At 42.2% G+C, this 18163-nt stretch overlaps 1 protein-coding gene and 4 non-coding genes across 5 annotated transcripts; all 5 read left to right on the forward strand.

Moving 5' to 3' along the window:
• Positions 1-6413: 6413 nt before the first annotated feature.
• LOC139566554 (eukaryotic initiation factor 4A-III) lies at positions 6414-14703 on the forward strand. Its single transcript, XM_071387852.1, has 12 exons — positions 6414-6810; positions 7354-7426; positions 7645-7711; positions 8018-8080; positions 8533-8665; positions 9542-9622; positions 9938-10079; positions 10914-11052; positions 11956-12071; positions 12911-13018; positions 14132-14259; positions 14477-14703. The coding sequence occupies exons 1-12, from the start codon at positions 6657-6659 to the stop codon at positions 14491-14493; spliced, it is 1221 nt and encodes a 406-aa protein (XP_071243953.1). The 5' UTR covers positions 6414-6656; the 3' UTR covers positions 14494-14703.
• Positions 9125-9258, forward strand: LOC139569013 (small nucleolar RNA SNORA54). The gene has a single exon (XR_011673849.1). It is a non-coding gene; the product is annotated as a small nucleolar RNA SNORA54 (small nucleolar RNA).
• On the forward strand, positions 10545-10678 carry LOC139569014 (small nucleolar RNA SNORA54). Its single transcript, XR_011673850.1, has one exon. It is a non-coding gene; the product is annotated as a small nucleolar RNA SNORA54 (small nucleolar RNA).
• Positions 11694-11828, forward strand: LOC139569011 (small nucleolar RNA SNORA54). The gene has a single exon (XR_011673847.1). It is a non-coding gene; the product is annotated as a small nucleolar RNA SNORA54 (small nucleolar RNA).
• Positions 12598-12731, forward strand: LOC139569012 (small nucleolar RNA SNORA54). The gene has a single exon (XR_011673848.1). It is a non-coding gene; the product is annotated as a small nucleolar RNA SNORA54 (small nucleolar RNA).
• Positions 14704-18163: the final 3460 nt, after the last annotated feature.

An 18163-nucleotide genomic window follows, 5' to 3' on the forward strand; every position in this document is an offset into this window, starting at 1 on the left:
TTTTGGCCCATTCCTCCTGACAGAGCTGGTGTAACTTAGTCAGGTTTGTACACCTCCTTGCTTGCACATGCTTTTTCAGTTCTGCCCACAAATTTCTATAGGATTGAGGTCAGGGCTTTGATGGCCACTCCAATACCTTGAGTTTGTTGTCCTTAAGCCATTTTGCCTCAACTTTGGAAGTATGCTTGGGGTCATTGTCTATTTGGAAGACCCATTTGCGACCAAGCTTTAACTTCCTGACTGATGTCTTGATGTTGCTTCAATATATCCACATAATTTTCCTGCCTCATGATGCTATCAAAGTGCATTAATCTCTAGGAGACAAGTGTCTTCTTCCTGAGCGGTATGACGGCTGCGTGGTCCCATGGTATTTATACCTGCATACTATTGTTTGTACAGATGAATGTGGTACCTTCAGCCGTTTGAAAATTGCTCCCAAGGATGAACCAGACTTGTGGAGGGCTACAATTTGTATGTAAACTTCCGACTTCAACTGTATATATTACGCTCAGATACACACAGAAACAAAGCATTACCTTTCAAAATCAAGCTTATGTCAGATTCCCATATTTGTACATCTATGACTCTGCACTGACTCTGCCATGTAGCTTGACTGTGCTACACTTCTATGCTGTGCTAGAGTGGGCCTATACACTGAATTGCCCTTGTACACTGGCAGGGTACCACCACTGGTTTAGGTAATGCCCTATCATTCTGTAGGTTAAGGAATTACTTTAGAACATCACAAGGTTAATCTGGAAGACTGACGCAGGCACTTTTTCTCATTCTCTTCTCTGTGTAAATCTACAGCATTTGCTGTGTTGCTGCATAGATAGTACTGTATTTCCCATCAACTACTGAACTATTACCCCAATTGTAAGGGGGTGTTTTCAGGATGCTGGTTACGATTTCAATATTGAAGGACATTGTCTTAGTACCTACTTACAGTATCATACCCTATGCCAGTCTAGATTGTCGTAGACATATTCCAGGATTTTGAAGATTTAACTATCTGTGTTGTGTTCCTTAGGCACCAAATGGAAGAAAAACTATCATATCAAAACCTGTTTAGCCCATATTTTAGAAATCTGCTCTGCATGTTGGGTGTTAGTAGAACTGCACAAGTGTGGTTTTTAAAGAGGAAATCATCAAGCCAGTATTTATCGGTGTGGTTCTCTTGGTCTCAACCATTGCCTTCATGAGGGAAAAGCAACAACATCAAACTGTTTAATAGGAAATAATGTTAATTTACTTTTGTGCGAAACCTAGAAGGGCAAGCACCACTTTCTATCACTTGGCTTGCCTGAACAAAGACACAGCTTTATGCCCACATTCTCTACCACTTGAACATCTTCTGAGATGATTTTTGACTGTTAACCATTGTCACCTATGTCAAATATCTATTCTTCAATTTAAATGTATGAATAAAAATGTTTGTAGTTGGTCACCAATATTTCCCTGCTTCCTGTATGAAACAAACTGAAAAAGAATGACCATAATATGGGCTCCCGAGTCACGCAGCGGTCTAAGGCACTGTATCTAGAGACGTCACTACAGACCCCGGTTCGATTCCAGGCTGTATCACAACCAGCCGTGATCTGGAGTCCCATAGGGCAGTGCACAATTGGCCCAGCGTCGTCCTGGTTAGGCTTTGGCCGGTGTAGGCCGTCATTGTAATTAAGAATGTGTTCTTAACGGACTTGCCTAGTTAAATAAATAATTTGTACACTCTAAGTACATTCATTTCCAATGGAACGCTGCGTTTGCCTTGCAGCATTGCCTTGCAGAGGCCGTTTCAGTGCTTTCTGTGTGGTGCATAGGTTGGGTTTATTCAGCTTGACAGATGGTAGCAGAAGGTGAATGTTGAACTTTTGTTGCACATCCAGTTGATATTGTTTACCATTTTGCGCAATAATGCTGTTGGTGTGATCAAAGCGTTATTGTACTTCTGATGTACCAGAATGCAAAAAATACTGTAGGTGTGATCAAGGCATAAACCAGAAACAATAAGAAGACAGTGGCAAAATAAATTGAACGTTTCATCATAAAGCCGGAGAGAAACATCTATTTGGAGGATTCCACAACGCATATTGCATGTAACAGTAATATGACCGACAGCATGGTCAATCAAGTTAATGTTTCCCACATGTTCGGACTACTAAACAACTAATCCAGTACCATTTCAACATCAAATCGCTTATGCTTAGTCTAATACAGTGACAACTAAAATATACCAAAAACAATTTAGTCCAATCAACGTGAGCTAAATATCATGTGGCTGTCCTTGTTCTGTGTGTGTGTGCGTGCCTAAGTAGAAAAACATGTTGACTCACCCTACTTGTAGAGAAACGCCAATGCCATCCTCGTCCTAAACTACCTGGCTAAAATGCTTGCTCGCTAGTCTAATTTTATTTAATGTGCAATGACGAGCAAGCTAGTTAACATCAAGCTACAGTACCAGTCAAAAGTTTGGACACACCTACTCATTCAATTTTTTTTTAAACTATTTACTATATTGTAGACTAATAGTGAAGACATACACTATGAAATAACACATATGGAATCATGTAGTAACCAAAAAAGTGTTAAACAAATCAAAATATATGTTATATTCTTCAAAGTAGCCACCCTTTGCCTTGATGACAGCTTTGCACACTCTTGGCATTCTCTCAACCAGCTTCATGAGGAATGCTTTTCCAACAGTCTTGAAGGAGTTACCACATATGCTGAGCACTTGTTGGCTGCTTTTCCTTTACTCTGCGGTCCAACTGATCCCAAACCATCTCAATTGGGTTGAGGTCGGGTAATTGTCGAGGCCAGGTCATCTGATGCAGCACTTCATCACTCTCATTGGTCAAATAGCCCTTACACAGCCTGGAGATATGTTTTGGGTACTTGTCCTGTTGAAAAATAAATGATCGTCCCAATAAGCGCAAACCAGATGGGATGGCCATGCTGGTTAAGTGTGCCTTGAATTCTAAATAAATCACACACAGTGTCACCAGCAAAGCACCAGCACACCTCTTCCATGCTTCACGGTGGGAACCACACATGCGGAGATCATCCGTTCACCTAATCTGCGCTTCAGAAAGACATGGTGGTTGGAACCAAAAATCTCACATTTGGACTCGTCAGACCAAAGCACAGATTTCCACCGGTCTAATGTTCATTGCTCATGTTTCTTGGCCCAAGCAAGTCTCTTCTTATTATTGGTGTCCTTTAGGGGAAAGAGGGATACCTAGTCAGTTGTACAACTGAATGCATTCAACTGAAATGTATCTTATGCATTTAACTCAACCCCTCTGAATCAGAGAGGTGCGAGGGCTGCCTTAATCGACATCCACGTCATCGGCGCCTGGGGAACAGTGGGTTAACTGCCTTGCTCAGGGGCAGAACATCAGATTTGTACCTTGTCAGCTCGGGGGTTCGATCCAGCAACCTTTCGGTTACTGGCTCAACACTCCTACCCACCAGGCTACTTGCCGCCCCTAGTAGTGGTTACTTTGCAGCAATTCGACCATGAAGGTCTGATTCACGCAGTCTCCTCTGAACAGTTGATGTTGAGATGTGTTTGTTACTTGAACTCTGTGAAGCATTTATTTGGGCTGCAATCTGAGGTGCAGTTAACTCTAGTGAACTTATCCTCTGCAGCAGAGGTAACTCTGGGTCTTCCTTTCCTGTGGCGGTCCGCATGAGAGCTAGTTTCATCATAGTGCTTGATGGTTTTTGCGACTCCACTCTCAAAGTAATTGAAATTTTCTGTATCATCTAAAAGTTTCATGTCTAAAAGTAATGATGGACTGTCGTTTCTCTTTGCTTATTTGAGCTGTTCTTGCCATAATATGGACTTGGTATTTTACCATATAGGACTATCTTCTGTATACCACCCCTACCTTTTCCCAACACAACTGATTGGCTTAAACCCATTAAGAGGGAAAGAAATACCACAAATTAACTCTTAACAAGGCACACCTGTTAATTGAAATGTATTCCAGGTGACAACCTTATGAAGCTGGTTGAGAGAATGCCAAGGGTGGCTACTTTGAAGAATCTCAAATATAAAATATATTTTGATTTGCTTAACACTTTTTTTGTTACTACATGATTCCATATGTGTTATTTCATAGTTTTGATATCTTCATTATTATTGTACAATGTAGAAAATAGTAAAACAAAAAGAAAAACCCTGGTATTAGTAGGTGTGTCCAAACTTTTGACTGGTACTATACGTATTGAATCTCCATCCTCTCAGGCCAGTGGAACAATGTATGAATATATGGTTGGATCAGAATCGCAATTATAATCATTGGCCAGTATAGAGAATCACATCAAATCAAATGTTATTGGTCACATACACATGTTTTGTGTTCCTAGCTCCAACACTGCAGTGATATCTAACAATACACAACAATACACACAAATCTAAAAGTAAAAGAATGGAATTAAAAAATATATATTGCTAGCTATCTTGCCACCGGAGGACAACAACAGAACAGATGCAACAATTCAAAATGTTTCTGTTTATGATGTTTGGCTTTTGATGTGATGTGATTGGTGTGAAGCTAAATCATGAAACACAGAGAGACGAAGGATACATTGATTTCTTTTTTGGGACACATTTTTTTGTGGAAGCCTGGCTTCCCTTGGCATCCTTGAATACATGCCATTGACTGTCATTAATACATTTAGACTATTAAGATCTTAGCGAAAATAATAATGAACAGACTAAATGGGGTTCTTGATACCATAATAGAAAAAGAGCAAAGGGCGTTTCATGTGGGACAACATCTGTACGGTGAAAGATATTACTACATCCACATCTGAATTTGATTTCTACATTTTGTGTCTTGTTGAGAAAAATGCTTTTAATGATGTTTCATGTGAACATTGACGGTTTGTAATGAAATGTTATGGGTTCCCAAGTCCATTAATTGATATGATTAAGTTACTGTATGCCGATCTACTGTCCAAGTTAATGTAAATGGTTTCCTGACCGAACATTTTGAAATTGAAAGGGGGGGTGAAGCAGGGTTGCCCACTTAGCACAGCTTTGGATGTAATAGCTATTAGCCCTCTCCTAAAGTGAATTAAAGATCTAAGTATTCAAGGTACTATCACCAGCTCTAGACAGCCCATTGTCGCACTTGCTTATGCCGATAATGTGTCTGTCATAATCAGAAATCAAGATGAGTTGAATAAATGAAACAATCATTTTAATTTATACAAAGAAGTCGCTGGAGCTAAATTGAACCAAGATAAAATGGAGGGTGTTTGGATTGGAACTCCAATAAACATACATGCAAGGGATGAAATTAGAATTTTGGGTGTATAAATATGTAAATTAAGCGCATATCGAATGGTCTGCTCTACCCATAACAGTCATTCAAAGCATAGGGTTGCTATATGATTGAAATTGGAAATGTAACCGTGAAAAAACGATGAAATTGCTCCCCAATACCGTCTGATGTATATATTTAAGGTATTACATGAATGGTGATGACAGATCTTACGAAATTTTTAACCGTGTTTTAATGCGATTTTTTCCAACCTGCTCCATGTATTCAATCTATTCCATTTCAAATGTGGCTCCTAGTGCGGCTTTACTTCCGGGCTATTATGAAGCATCTGACATGTCCTTCTCAGTATTGCCACGTTCCTGTGCTAGTCAGAACTAAGAAGTCAGAACTAGGAAACTCTGACTTTTCTGATTTGCTAACTGGGTGCAGTTATACACGTGCTGTGTTCAATCAGTTAGCAAGTCAGAAATGTTCCGAGTTTTCTTGCCCCGACTAGTACGTGAACGCCGCATATATTCCTAGTTCGCAACCAGGAAATGGCGGAGCGATTTCTGCATAGAACAATGAGACAGATATTTCTGGTGGTCCCGTGTGGTCCGGTGTGGCTCAGTTGGTAGAGCATGGCGCTTGCAACGCCAGGGTTGTGGGTTCAATTCCCACGGGGGGACCAGGATGAATATGTATGAACTTTCCAATTTGTAAGTCGCTCTGGATAAGAGCGTCTGCTAAATGACTTAAAATGTAAAAAAAAATGTAAAAATTTCACTGGATGTATAAATGTGAAGCATCCGGTTGGCATTTCCACTCAATATGGGAGGGGATGTAGTTTGGCCGACATTCTGCGCATTTTCTCATCGATTAAACATTTGATCTCAATACAGTTTTCTGTTCGCAAACTAGAATATGTTATGAACAGAATGGACAAAGTTTTGTAGACTACCCATTTCACACGTTTTTAAAAATCGCGCTGTTTAGAAGGAGTGCAGAGGAGAATTGAGTTATTGCACACCGGCACTTCACAGAGTACGCCTTCCGTAACGGAAATATGGAAATACATACTAGAACACGCCTATAGGATATAACTAGCGCTTGCTTGGCTCTGCCCATCTCCTTATTTGTTCTGCCCACTCTGACTCATTTGTTTCCATTGGAAACGACAAGTTGTGGTCTATCTTGATTTTAAAAAGTCTTCTAAAAAATCTTTGGTACATCTTTACTGGTCATGCAAATTATTGTCTCTTGCTTACGGCGTCACTAAAGCGACGCATGCGGCGGTCTTTTTTCTACTTCCCGCAGCAGAACTCGAGTTGGTGAAGTTGTCGATTTCCTTCTTATTTTGTGAAAACGCTCACAAAAGTCATGGAAGTAGCCACCGTACCGCGCACGAGGCGTCTATTGAAGGAGGAAGACATGACCAAGATCGAGTTTGAGACCAGCGAGGAGGTCGATGTTACGCCTACCTTCGACACAATGGGCCTACGAGAGGATCTCCTCCGTGGGATCTACGCATACGGTAGGTCCGAGGTTTTGTTTGGTACAGTGGGCCCATATAGGCAACTACCAAGTAAGTTATTTGGACACATTTTCTCTGCTTCATGACTCAGTTGCACACCCAGAACAAACACATACTACGAGTATTGTAATGGAAAAAAAAGCTAGAATGTTGTATTTGTTTTTCTTTAGTTAGTCAACTAACATGCTAAAGTTAGCTTCTTAATTAGCTCCATTAAACCGAGCTAACTCGCTACCTAAATTAACTGATATTAGCTAACTGGCATGCTCCACCCCATTTAGTGCATGTTGCCTTTCCCTCACTTGTTGATTTAATATTTGTGTGTGTGTGAGCATTTTGCTCTATTTGTAGCGCCATCTGATCTAGCCAGTGTTAATACAATTTGACACTGTCTGCACAACAGGCAAAAATATTCAGTACTACCAGCTATATTTTCCAGTTGCTCAAAGGATTACATGAATAGTATGTAATGTTTATTGAAATATGTCACTGGAAAGTGTCATGGGCCTACATAATTAACCACCTTTTATTTATTATTCTTAGGTTTCGAGAAGCCTTCCGCAATCCAACAAAGAGCAATTAAACAGATCATCAAGGGTAGAGATGTCATTGCACAGTAAGTAGTGACTGTTTATGCTAGAGAACCACATCGTCCAGAGCTACAGACCAAAGATATGTTTATGCTGTTTGGAACTTTGGCTATTCACCAGGGGTGTATTCATTAGTCGGATTCTGTTGCAAAACATTGTCTTTTGGGCCCTTGTTCAAATGTTTTATAGTGGCTGTTGAATACCATCTTTCTCTGTTCTGCAACACTTCTTTTTTTTCTTTCAGGTCTCAGTCAGGAACAGGAAAGACTGCCACGTTTTGCGTATCAGTGCTGCAGTGTCTTGACATTCAGGTATTTGAGTAAGGTTGTTGGTATGTGCAGACTAGGGCGTCTCAGAGTAGGAGTGCTGATCTAGTATCAGTTTTTCCTTTTGGATCATAATGAATAATTTTATATGATGAGATCCTAGATCAGCACTCTTACTCTGCGGTGCAACATGAATTCAAGCCCTGTTGTAGGTACTGCTGTGCCGTTATCATCACATAGCCGTTATGGATCATCCAACAACATTTTGTGTTGTGAAGTTTTCTCGCACTCTGAATATGTGGAGTTTGGCCAGCGTGAGCAAAATGTGATAATTTTTTGTTTTTGTAAAAGGTGCGTGAAACCCAAGCACTGATCCTGGCTCCCACCAGAGAGTTGGCTGGACAGATACAGAAGGTATGTGACTGAATATCAAGTGTCTTCTGATGGACTGGGGGAAAACTGCTTTGGAAGATAAGGGTCGTGTTCAGTAGGGCACACAGTAGCAAAATGTCTTAAAACAAAGTGTTTCCATTGGACAGGTTCGGGGTCCTGTTCATTTGGAAACACTGTAGCAAATACTTCAAAACGCTGTGCAATGGAAAATGGGAACAAGTGTTTATTTGATATGTTCAGATAGTACCTCCCGGTTTCCCTCAGTTTCCAAAACGTTTTCTCCTGTTCTATGCCGACTGAATGCTGCCCAGATCAGAACACTGGCAAAGGATTGGATTGGTGAAAGCCTTGGCTGGAGGGAGTTTCCACCATTGTTAAATCCATGACTGGGAGTGTGCAAGTGCACACTGGTAGAAAATTTGGACGCAGCCATTATCTCCTAATATTCAGATGTTAACCCCCCCCCCCCCCAGGTGCTCCTGGCCCTCGGTGACTACATGAACGTCCAGTGTCATTCCTGCATCGGAGGGACAAACGTGGGTGAGGACATCCGTAAACTGGACTATGGCCAGCACGTAGTAGCAGGGACCCCTGGGAGAGTGTTTGGTGAGTTCCCTGAACCCTAACCTTCTAGTGTCTATCTCCCATCCACAGGTATAAATGTCTGTCTGCCCAGCTAAGCAGACTAGACATTTTAATAACTCTCAGAATTCTGTGACAGGATCAAAACTGAATTTCGCTGTTTCAACATTGTTTCACTTTGTGGGTTCAGTCTGGCTCTGCCTTCGTTGAAACTTTTTGTACCTTATGTAATGAGCATACTCTGCATACTCAGGACAACAGTATATATTTGTATTTATTAAACTAGGCAAGTCAGTTAAGAACAAATTCTTACTTACAATGACGGCCTACCGGGGAACAGTGGGTTAACTGCCTTGTTCAGGGGCAGAAGGACAGATTTTTCCCCTGTCAGCTTTGGAATTCAACCTTTCGGTTACTGGCCTAACTCTCTAACCACTAGGATACCTGCCGCCCAAAAAGTAAAAGTCAAGAAAATCATCCTTTTTGCACTGTTCGTAACCTGGCTCAGTCCTCAGTGTGAGCTTTGGGTTCCATTCCAGTGCCACAGTAAAGCCCAGAGAGTGGCAGAGGTCCAGTACGTCTTGTACCGTTGCTCTGTTCACTCTCTGGTAACATGACGCCCCGTGTAACACACAGGGGAAAGAAGGATGGTAAATCAATGACTTAAGGTCCCACTATAGTCTCCCGATCTAAAAAAATAAAATAAAAAAAAATCATGATTTACCTGAGACCAGAACACTTCATTTCAAAGGAAGGTAACTAGAAAATATGCATGAGTAGACAATCATGAATTAGGCTCACTGTAGTCACCCCAAGGGTCGTGTATGAGTTGAGTAGCCTCCATTTCCCCACAGCAGGCAGACTAATGCAAGCACTGCTCTCTCTCTCTCTGTTCTTTAGATATGATCCGCAGGAGGAGTTTGAGGACGCGTGCCATCAAGATGCTGGTGCTGGACGAAGCAGACGAAATGCTCAACAAGGGTAAGCCAGACACGCTATTGTGCATTACTGAGATGACGTCTGCCAGTTGTTTGTGTTTCTGGTCTCTCCTAAACAACAACAACGAGGTCTCATGGTAAAGCAGGATAAGTTACAGTGCCGCTTTGTCGTTCCCCCTGCACACATCAACAAGTTTCCTACTATCCCTACCTGTCTGCATCCCACGGCAGGCAGGGACACTTGGGCTCAGACACTTTTCAACAGGAAAGTCGTTTTGACGGTCTGCGTGACTTTTCCCTGGAAGTCTAGTGTAATATGAAGGGGATACTGAATAGCTTTCCCTTAACCGTCCGGCAGGTTTCAAAGAGCAGATCTACGACGTGTACCGGTACCTGCCCCCCGCCACCCAGGTGTGTCTGATCAGCGCCACGCTGCCCCACGAGATCCTGGAGATGACCAACAAGTTCATGACCGACCCCATCCGCATCCTGGTCAAACGGTGAGTCAAGCATTACTCGGCTGTATATATTAGGAAGTACCACCCTGGATTCTAGCCTAGTGGAACCAGCATGATCGCTGTTTTGAGAATGACCAGGCTGGTTCAACATTTACATTAAAGTCATTTAGCAGACGCTCTTATCCAGAGCGACTTACAAATTGGAAAGTTCATACATATTCATCCTGGTCCCCCCGTGGGGAATGAACCCACAACCCTGGCGTTGCAAGCGCCATGCTCTATCCACTGAGCCACACGGGACCACAACCAGGCTACCTTGTTCCTGGAGTTAGTCTGAATACAGGTACTTAGTCTGAATACAAATATAGTCATCAGAGAATCAGCCATGCTTAAATCGGAAAGGCCCTCCACCTTTCCTGTGGGACCTTTCCGAAGAGAAGGGCGAAATATTCCATCTGATACGTATTTCTGACTATTATATAGGCGAGTCAAGGAAATCTTTATTTTTGGCACTGTTCGTAACCTGGCTCAGTCCTCAGTGTGAGCTGTGTGTTCCATTCCAGTGCCACAGTAAAGCCCAGAGAGTAGCAGGGGTCTGGTACGTCTTGTACTGTTTCTCTGTTCACTCTCTGGGAACATGAACCAAAACCTCCTGTCATGGCAAACTACATGCTGCTCTCCTTTTTTTGTTATTTTTTTGAAGGTATGGTTATTATTTTTGGGGGCTTTGCACCCTGCCTAGAAAATATTTCTATGGGAAAAACGGAGTTAACTGGAATAGGAAGACCTCCACTCACTGGAAAAGGCCTTTGTGTTCCTTTAGCAGCAGAAGAGGTTCAATACCTAGTTAACCCCTCTTCCTTTTCCTTCTCCCAGTGATGAGTTGACTCTGGAGGGCATCAAGCAGTTTTTCGTGGCAGTAGAGAGGGAGGAGTGGAAGTTTGACACCCTGTGTGACCTGTATGACACCCTCACCATCACACAGGCTGTCATCTTCTGCAACACCAAGCGGAAGGTCTGTACACAACTAAAACCAAGTTGCATGTATTGCCAAGTTGCCCCTAAACACTGATTTTTAGTTAGTTTTGCATTTCCCCCAATAATAGTTCAGATTAGGGGAGGGGAAGCTGACCCTAGATCTGTGCCTAGGAGAAACTACTTGGGTTGTTGGCAGCTGTTGATAGTTAATGTATGTTTTTCCTCCTAGTGAGTACGGTCTCCCTTTCCCTATATGTACTGGTAAGAAATAGGGATGGTCAGGAGTACGCCATTGAAGGTTTGTATTCAATCAGTAATGTGTACTTGACATTTTAAATGCAACTATTTAGCAGGTAATTTAGAAGCACTGTCAATGTCCCAACACGAAGGTGTTTGTTTGTGGAATATGTCAAGCGCAGTGAAGATATGTTACGTTTAGTTTTTCAGTTGTGTATCATAACAAAATACATTCTTTCAAATGCCCACCATTGTAATTATTCTGATATTAGTTTAATAGATTTCTATGAAATGAAACTAAGAGGTCCCAGCGCTTCCGTCTCCCCGGGGCCAACATGCTTTGTTTGACATTGTTCGTTTGACAAATGAAGAATGCCAGTCTTTCTTCAACATCTCATTGATCTTGCCCATCACACCGATGAATGTCAATAAAATCTTTGTTTGCACTGTTCGTAACCTGGCTCAGTCCTCCAGTGTGAGCTCTGGGTTCCATTCCAGTGCCACAGTAAAGCCCAGAGTGTGGCAGGGGTCCAGTACGTCTTGTACTGTTGCTCTGTTCACTCTCTGGGGACACGACGAGTCCTAAATGGCACCCGATTCCCTACATTGTACATTTCAGGGAGCATGTTTTGGCAGGATCCCTGAAATGCATTGTCATGCGTTTGGCCTGAGCCTCTATCTGTCCTCGCTCTGCTTGCGATAGGTTGACTGGCTGACTGAGAAGATGAGGGAGGCCAACTTCACTGTTTCCTCCATGCATGGAGACATGCCCCAGAAGGAGAGAGAGTCCATCATGAAAGAGTTCCGGTCCGGCGCCAGGTAATAATGATGAAATAGTGTTTTTAGCATCCCAATGAATCTTTGAAGGCTATTCAAGAAGATTTGAGTGTATTTCTCTATTTTTTTTATTTTTAACATTTTGGTTGTATGACCACTGGGTCAATATTTATCAATAGTGAATGTGCTCTCGTGTCAGTTACTGTGTCATACTTCTATGATAAAGTAGAAGCTGGTCTTATACTCTTTATTTATTTTTTTACTGTTTATAAAGGGTGCAATCACCAACAATTTGCACATGTAGCTGTGTAATCTAGAGTCGTGTCCATCTTGTGATGGCCAGAGACATTAGCTTAGTTGTTTGGACAGTTTGTTGAGTCTCTTAGCGGGAGGAACATTTTAGATCCTATTACATGGCAATGTACTGTATCGTGTGGATTCTTTCTGGTCCATCTCATATAGCATTTGCATTTCCCCCATTTGCATTTCTTTCCTATACAATACCGGACAGTTTCCCACACTAGATAAAGCATACTAGTGGACTAAACACTTAAACGGACATTCTTCATTGCACTGTTCGTAACCTGGCTCGGTACTCAGTGTGAGCTTTGGGTTCCATTCCAGTGCCACAGTAAAGCCCAGAGAGTGGCAGAGGTCCGGTACGTCTTGTACTGTTTCTCTGTTCGCTCCCTGGGAACAAGTCTACGCATTGTTCTTTTAAACCTCCCAGGGGTTGACGTGGGTCGTTTTTAATTGGTGCACATCGTAATAAAACGTTTTGCAAAGTTCAGATAGTACTTCCTTGTTTGTGCCCGTTCGGGTTCCAAGTGAATACGACCTTGGTTTGGCCTAACATGGATCTCTCCTCTCTCCCCCCATAGCCGAGTGCTTATCTCAACTGATGTGTGGGCCCGAGGTCTGGATGTGCCCCAGGTGTCCCTCATTATCAACTACGACCTGCCCAACAACAGAGAGCTGTACATCCACAGGTACGTCTGGCTGCCCAGCTCAGAGAACAACTATAGAAACTAAGCGATATTAAGTATGCAATGTGGCTATTCGGTCAACAGTGAAGTCGAGGAAAATCATCCTTTTTGCACTGTTCGTAACCTGGCTCAGTCCTCAGTGTAAGCTGTGGGTTCCATTCCAGTGCCACAGTAAAGCCCAGAGTTGCAGAGGTCGAGTACGTTTTGTACTGTTTCTCTGTTCACACTCTCAGGACACTAAAAGCCGATTTAAATTTTTTGCATTTTTTTATGGTCAATCCGACATCTGCAGTGGTTACAGTAAGCGGCTTCTGCAGAAGTCAGAGCATTCATACTTCTTGCGTTTCGGCGAGCTGTCATACATATGCATGCAATAAATTTGTCTCCACGGCACCACTTGTAGTGATTCAAAGCCATCCCGCTAACTGCGAGCAACTGGCTAAACGAAAAGACAAGACCTTACCTCTTCAGATGTTGGAGTCCATTTCCCGGTGCTTGACAAGATGGCATTAAGTAAAAAAGGTGTTTTCCCACCTGACTCTCCCCATTGCCTCCCAGGGAAATGTGCCTACATTTAGGCAGTTTGTGTATTTCATACTATGTTGAGTTAAAAATCAGAGTATAATGCTTGTTTGAATATCAACCCAAGTACATGTTCTTGTCATCAATCAACTGCATTAGTTTAAAAAAACACTGACTACTACCACAGATTTCTGTATGCTAGCTATGCTACCAGCTTATACAAACGGAAGTTAGCATTTAGCAGTCACGTTTTCTAAACTTGGAAAGGGACAACTTCTAAATGTTATGCAGCGAAAACAGCCAAATATATCCAAATTGGATTTTAATAACCACATTGTGGTCCTGTTTAAAATACATCAATCATAACAGATTTGACATATCTGCATAGATCAGATTTGTTGAATATAGGCCAATCCAGCGTCCTTCTCTCCACCATGGTCTGCATTCCATTGACCTCTTTACCGCATCTATCCTCTACCTCCCCAATCTCTTTCCAGGAGCTTCTGGCCCGTATAGCCGGATCAAGCAAAAATCGGTTTGTCAGGGCAAACATTTACTGCCGTTTTTGTCCCTCAACCTCTCCTCTCTTCATAGGATTGGCCGATCGGGTCGTTACGGCCGCAAGGGTGTGGCCATCAACTTTGTGAAGAACGACGACATCCGTATTCTCCGTGACATTGAGCAGTACTATTCCACACAGATCGATGAAATGCCAATGAACGGTAAATTAGCATTTGTTAATCCTCTGCCTGAATATTTAATTGACAATGTTGATATGTTTAGTATTGATGTTTTGGTTGTTCAAGCAACTAAATGTACATTTTGTTTCAACCATATACTGGGTTTACAGATTTTAGGGCCATAAAGAACTGGGGTTCTTTTACAAAATGGGCATTGACATTAGATGGTTGTCATTAACATAAAATATTTTCTCCTCAGTGGCTGACCTGATCTAAGGCGGTGGTGACGGAAGTGGAGAGACCGCTTGGATTACACTTTGGACCCCTTTTTATTTACTGTTGGAATTCTTGTCTCATTTGTTTTGTTTTTAATAGTAGCTTTGGAACAGCCTTTACATTTGTGATGACTATTGCATTCTTAGGGAAATGCCTACTGCAACCTCCCAGTTGTTTTGTAAATAAAGAACATTTTGTTTCCCATTTGAATGCCGGTTGATTTCTTTTCCCTGTTTTTTCTTTAAGGGGCATTCCGGGATTTGAAAGTAACGAAATGGGCAACCCAACCATGTTGTTTCGATAAACTATTGAGGGATTGGGCTGGAGAAATGTAACCACTTTCAAATTCATAGAAAGAGCTATGCTATCAAAGTATAGTTTTAACCATGTTATGAGGATATAGTATTTGTTTTTAATTACATAGTTTTCTGATGGGGTATGACGGATGAACTAAGATCATGAGATATATTTCTAAGTTAAATTACTTTACAATCACATCTTCTGTTAGACTTCCATAGGCCTCCAGGTGCAACCGTCAGTCATGCCAGGATTCAATCCAATGTGCGTTATAGAGCAGTGTGTTGGACAGCCGACAAAGGCGTAATTTAATTGCAATTTCCAAGGCGTTTGCAGTGATCCCTGCGAATGTCAGATCAAGCGTTGATTACCTGTTAAAATACACTCTATTGACTGTCCAATGCGCGGCTCTATAAAGTGCCTTGGATTGAAAAATGGCCATGGTTTCATATTTTTGAGTTTATTTACCAGATCCGTTGTTTGATAATGCCATTGATGATGATTAATGGGGGTGCATGTGATGCGGAGGTGGCTGTGACTGGGGTAATGGAGTTGGTAAAGCTGAGTCTAGTACTGTTGTACTAGATACTGGAAAATATGCATGAAAAGTTTAATCTATAGGGCAGTGGTTCTGATTTTGTCTCAGGACTCTCATTTCAGTGTGTCACCTCAGTAGCGACCAAATACTTGTGGAAGTGGAAAATTCACAAAGTTAGGTTTTGGGCCAAAATGCAATGTGGGAAACTAAACTCAGCAAAAAAAGAAACGTCCTCTCACTGTCAACTGCACGTGTAAATATTTGTATGAACATAAGATTCAACAACTGAGACACAAACTGAACAAGTTCCTCACACATGTGACTAACAAATGGAAAAATGTGTCCCTGAATAAAGAGGGGGTCAAAATCAAAAGTATCTGCTGTGGCCAGCAGCTGCATTAAGTACTGCAGTGCATCTCATGGACTGCACCAGATTTGCCAGTTCTTGCTCTGAGATGTTACCCCACTCTTCCACCAAGGCACCTGCAAGTTCCCGGACATTTCTGGGGGAATGGCCCTAGCCCTCACCCTCCGATCCAACAGGTCCCAGACGTGCTCAATGGGTTTGAGATCCGGGCTCTTCGCTGGCCATGGCAGAATACTGACATACCTGTCTTGCAAGAAATCAAGCACAGAACAAGCAGTATGGCTGGTGGCATTGTCATGCTGGAGGGTCATGTCAGGATGAGCCTGCAGGAAGGGTACCACATGAGGGAGGAGGATGTCTTCCCTGTAACGCACAGTGTTGAGATTGCCTGCAATGACAACAAGCTCAGTCCGTTGATGCTGTGACACACCGCCCCAGACCATGACGGACCCTCCACTTCCAAATCGATCCCGCTCCAGAGTACAGGCCTCGGTGTAATGCTCATTCCTTCGACGATAAACGCGAATCCGACCATCACCCCTGGTGAGACAAAACCGCGACTCGTCCGTCAGTGAAGAGCACTTTTTGCCAGTCCTGTCTGGTCCAGCGATGGTGGGTTTGTGCCCAAAGGTGACGTTGTTGCCGGCGATGTCTGGTGAGGACCTGCCTTACAACAGGCCTACAAGCCCTGTCCAGCTTCTCTCAGCCTATTGCGGACAGTCTGAGCACTGATGGAGGGATTGTGCTTTCCTGGTGTAACTCGGGCAGTTGTTTCCATCCTGTACCTGTCCCGCAGGTGTGATGTTCGGATGTACCGATCCTGTGCAGGGGTTGTTACACGTGGTCTGCCACTGCGAGGTCGATCAGCTGTCCATCCTGTCTCCCTGTAGCGCTATCTTAGGCGTCTCACAGTACGGACATTGAAATTTATTTCCCTGGCCACATCTGAAGTTCTCATGCCTCCTTGCAGCATGCCTAAGGCACATTCACGCAGATGAGCAGGGACCCTGGGAATCGTTCTTTTGGTGTTTTTCAGAGTCAGTAGAAAGGCCTCTATAGTGTCCTAAGTTTTCATAACTGTGACCGTAGTTGCCTACCGTCTGTACGCTGTTAGTATCTTAACGACCATTCCACAGGTGCATGTTCAAGCATGGGAACAAGAACATGACCAAGCATGAACAAGCATGGGAAACAGTGTTTAAACCCTTTACAATGAAGATCTGTGAAGTTATTTGGATTTTTATGAATTATCTTTGAAAGACAGGGTCCTGAAAAAGGGACGTTTCTTTTTTTGCTGAGTTTAGTTAGAATGCTCTATTGATAATAAATGTAACATGAAAACAAAATGCTTTGCTGAAGGGCACTGCTACAGATATTTTATCTTTGTCAGCTCAGGTATTCAAACCAGCGACTTTTTGGTTAGTGGACCTAACACTTTAACCTTGAGGCCACCTGCCACCATATTGACTGGAGAAACCATTTCCATTTTCAATAATTCTGTACTGCTCAACCTCCCACCACTCAATTTTGGTTGAGAATCACTGCCTGCGCTACACACAGCTATATTGGTACGGGACTAGTAAAGGCCCAGTGCACTACCTTCGTGAAACTTTTTTTATTTTTTTATTTCCGGCGGCTATGCTCATGTCCAGGGCCCCTGACCTCCGGGGGCCCCCACTGATTCTGTTAATCACTCTCCCTCAGATATATTAGTCAAGGCAAAATATGTGGAATTGCAGGAAATTTGCTTTTTAAACTGCAAACGTCTTCTGCTAACAGATCCCTTGTGTAGCGGCTAATTGTATAGCTAATAGGCTATGTTTGTAGATCGACTGAGGTGAATGAAGCTACAGCAGTCAATGTGATAATTTATTTTATTTTAATTATTTTAAATTCTGTTCTCCAAATAGCATTTTTAAGATTTTAAATTGTATAAAAATGCAGTAAATGAGCTTCTCCTAATTGTTTTTGTTATGTAGCTCACTCCTGCCTATGGATGTCACGTTCGTTTCACTGCTTAATCAATCAGCTTAAGCTGATCAAGATGGGTAACATTGTATCTGAAACCATTTTCAAAGTTAGATTTTCTAGTGATAAGGGATGGAAGACCAACACCTTAGTTGAGGCAGTGGTGGGAAAAGTATCACATTTTCATGCTTGAGTAAACATAAAGATACCTTAATAGAAAATTACTCAAGTAAAAGTCACCCAGCTGATCAAGACGGGTAACATATTGTATCTGAAACCATTTTCAAAGTTGGATTTTCTATTGATAAGGGATGGAAGACCAACACCTTAGTTGAGGCAGTGGTGGGAAAAGTATCACATTTTCATGCTTGAGTAAACATAAAGATACCTAAGATACATAAAGAAAATGACTCAAGTAAAAGTCACCCAGTAAATACTACTTGAGTAAAAGTCTAACTATTTGGTTTTAAATATACTTATCAAAAGTATAAATAATTTCA

The sequence above is a fragment of the Salvelinus alpinus genome, chromosome 2, assembly GCF_045679555.1.
Source record: "Salvelinus alpinus chromosome 2, SLU_Salpinus.1, whole genome shotgun sequence".
In the NCBI taxonomy this organism is placed as follows: Eukaryota; Metazoa; Chordata; class Actinopteri; order Salmoniformes; family Salmonidae; genus Salvelinus; species Salvelinus alpinus.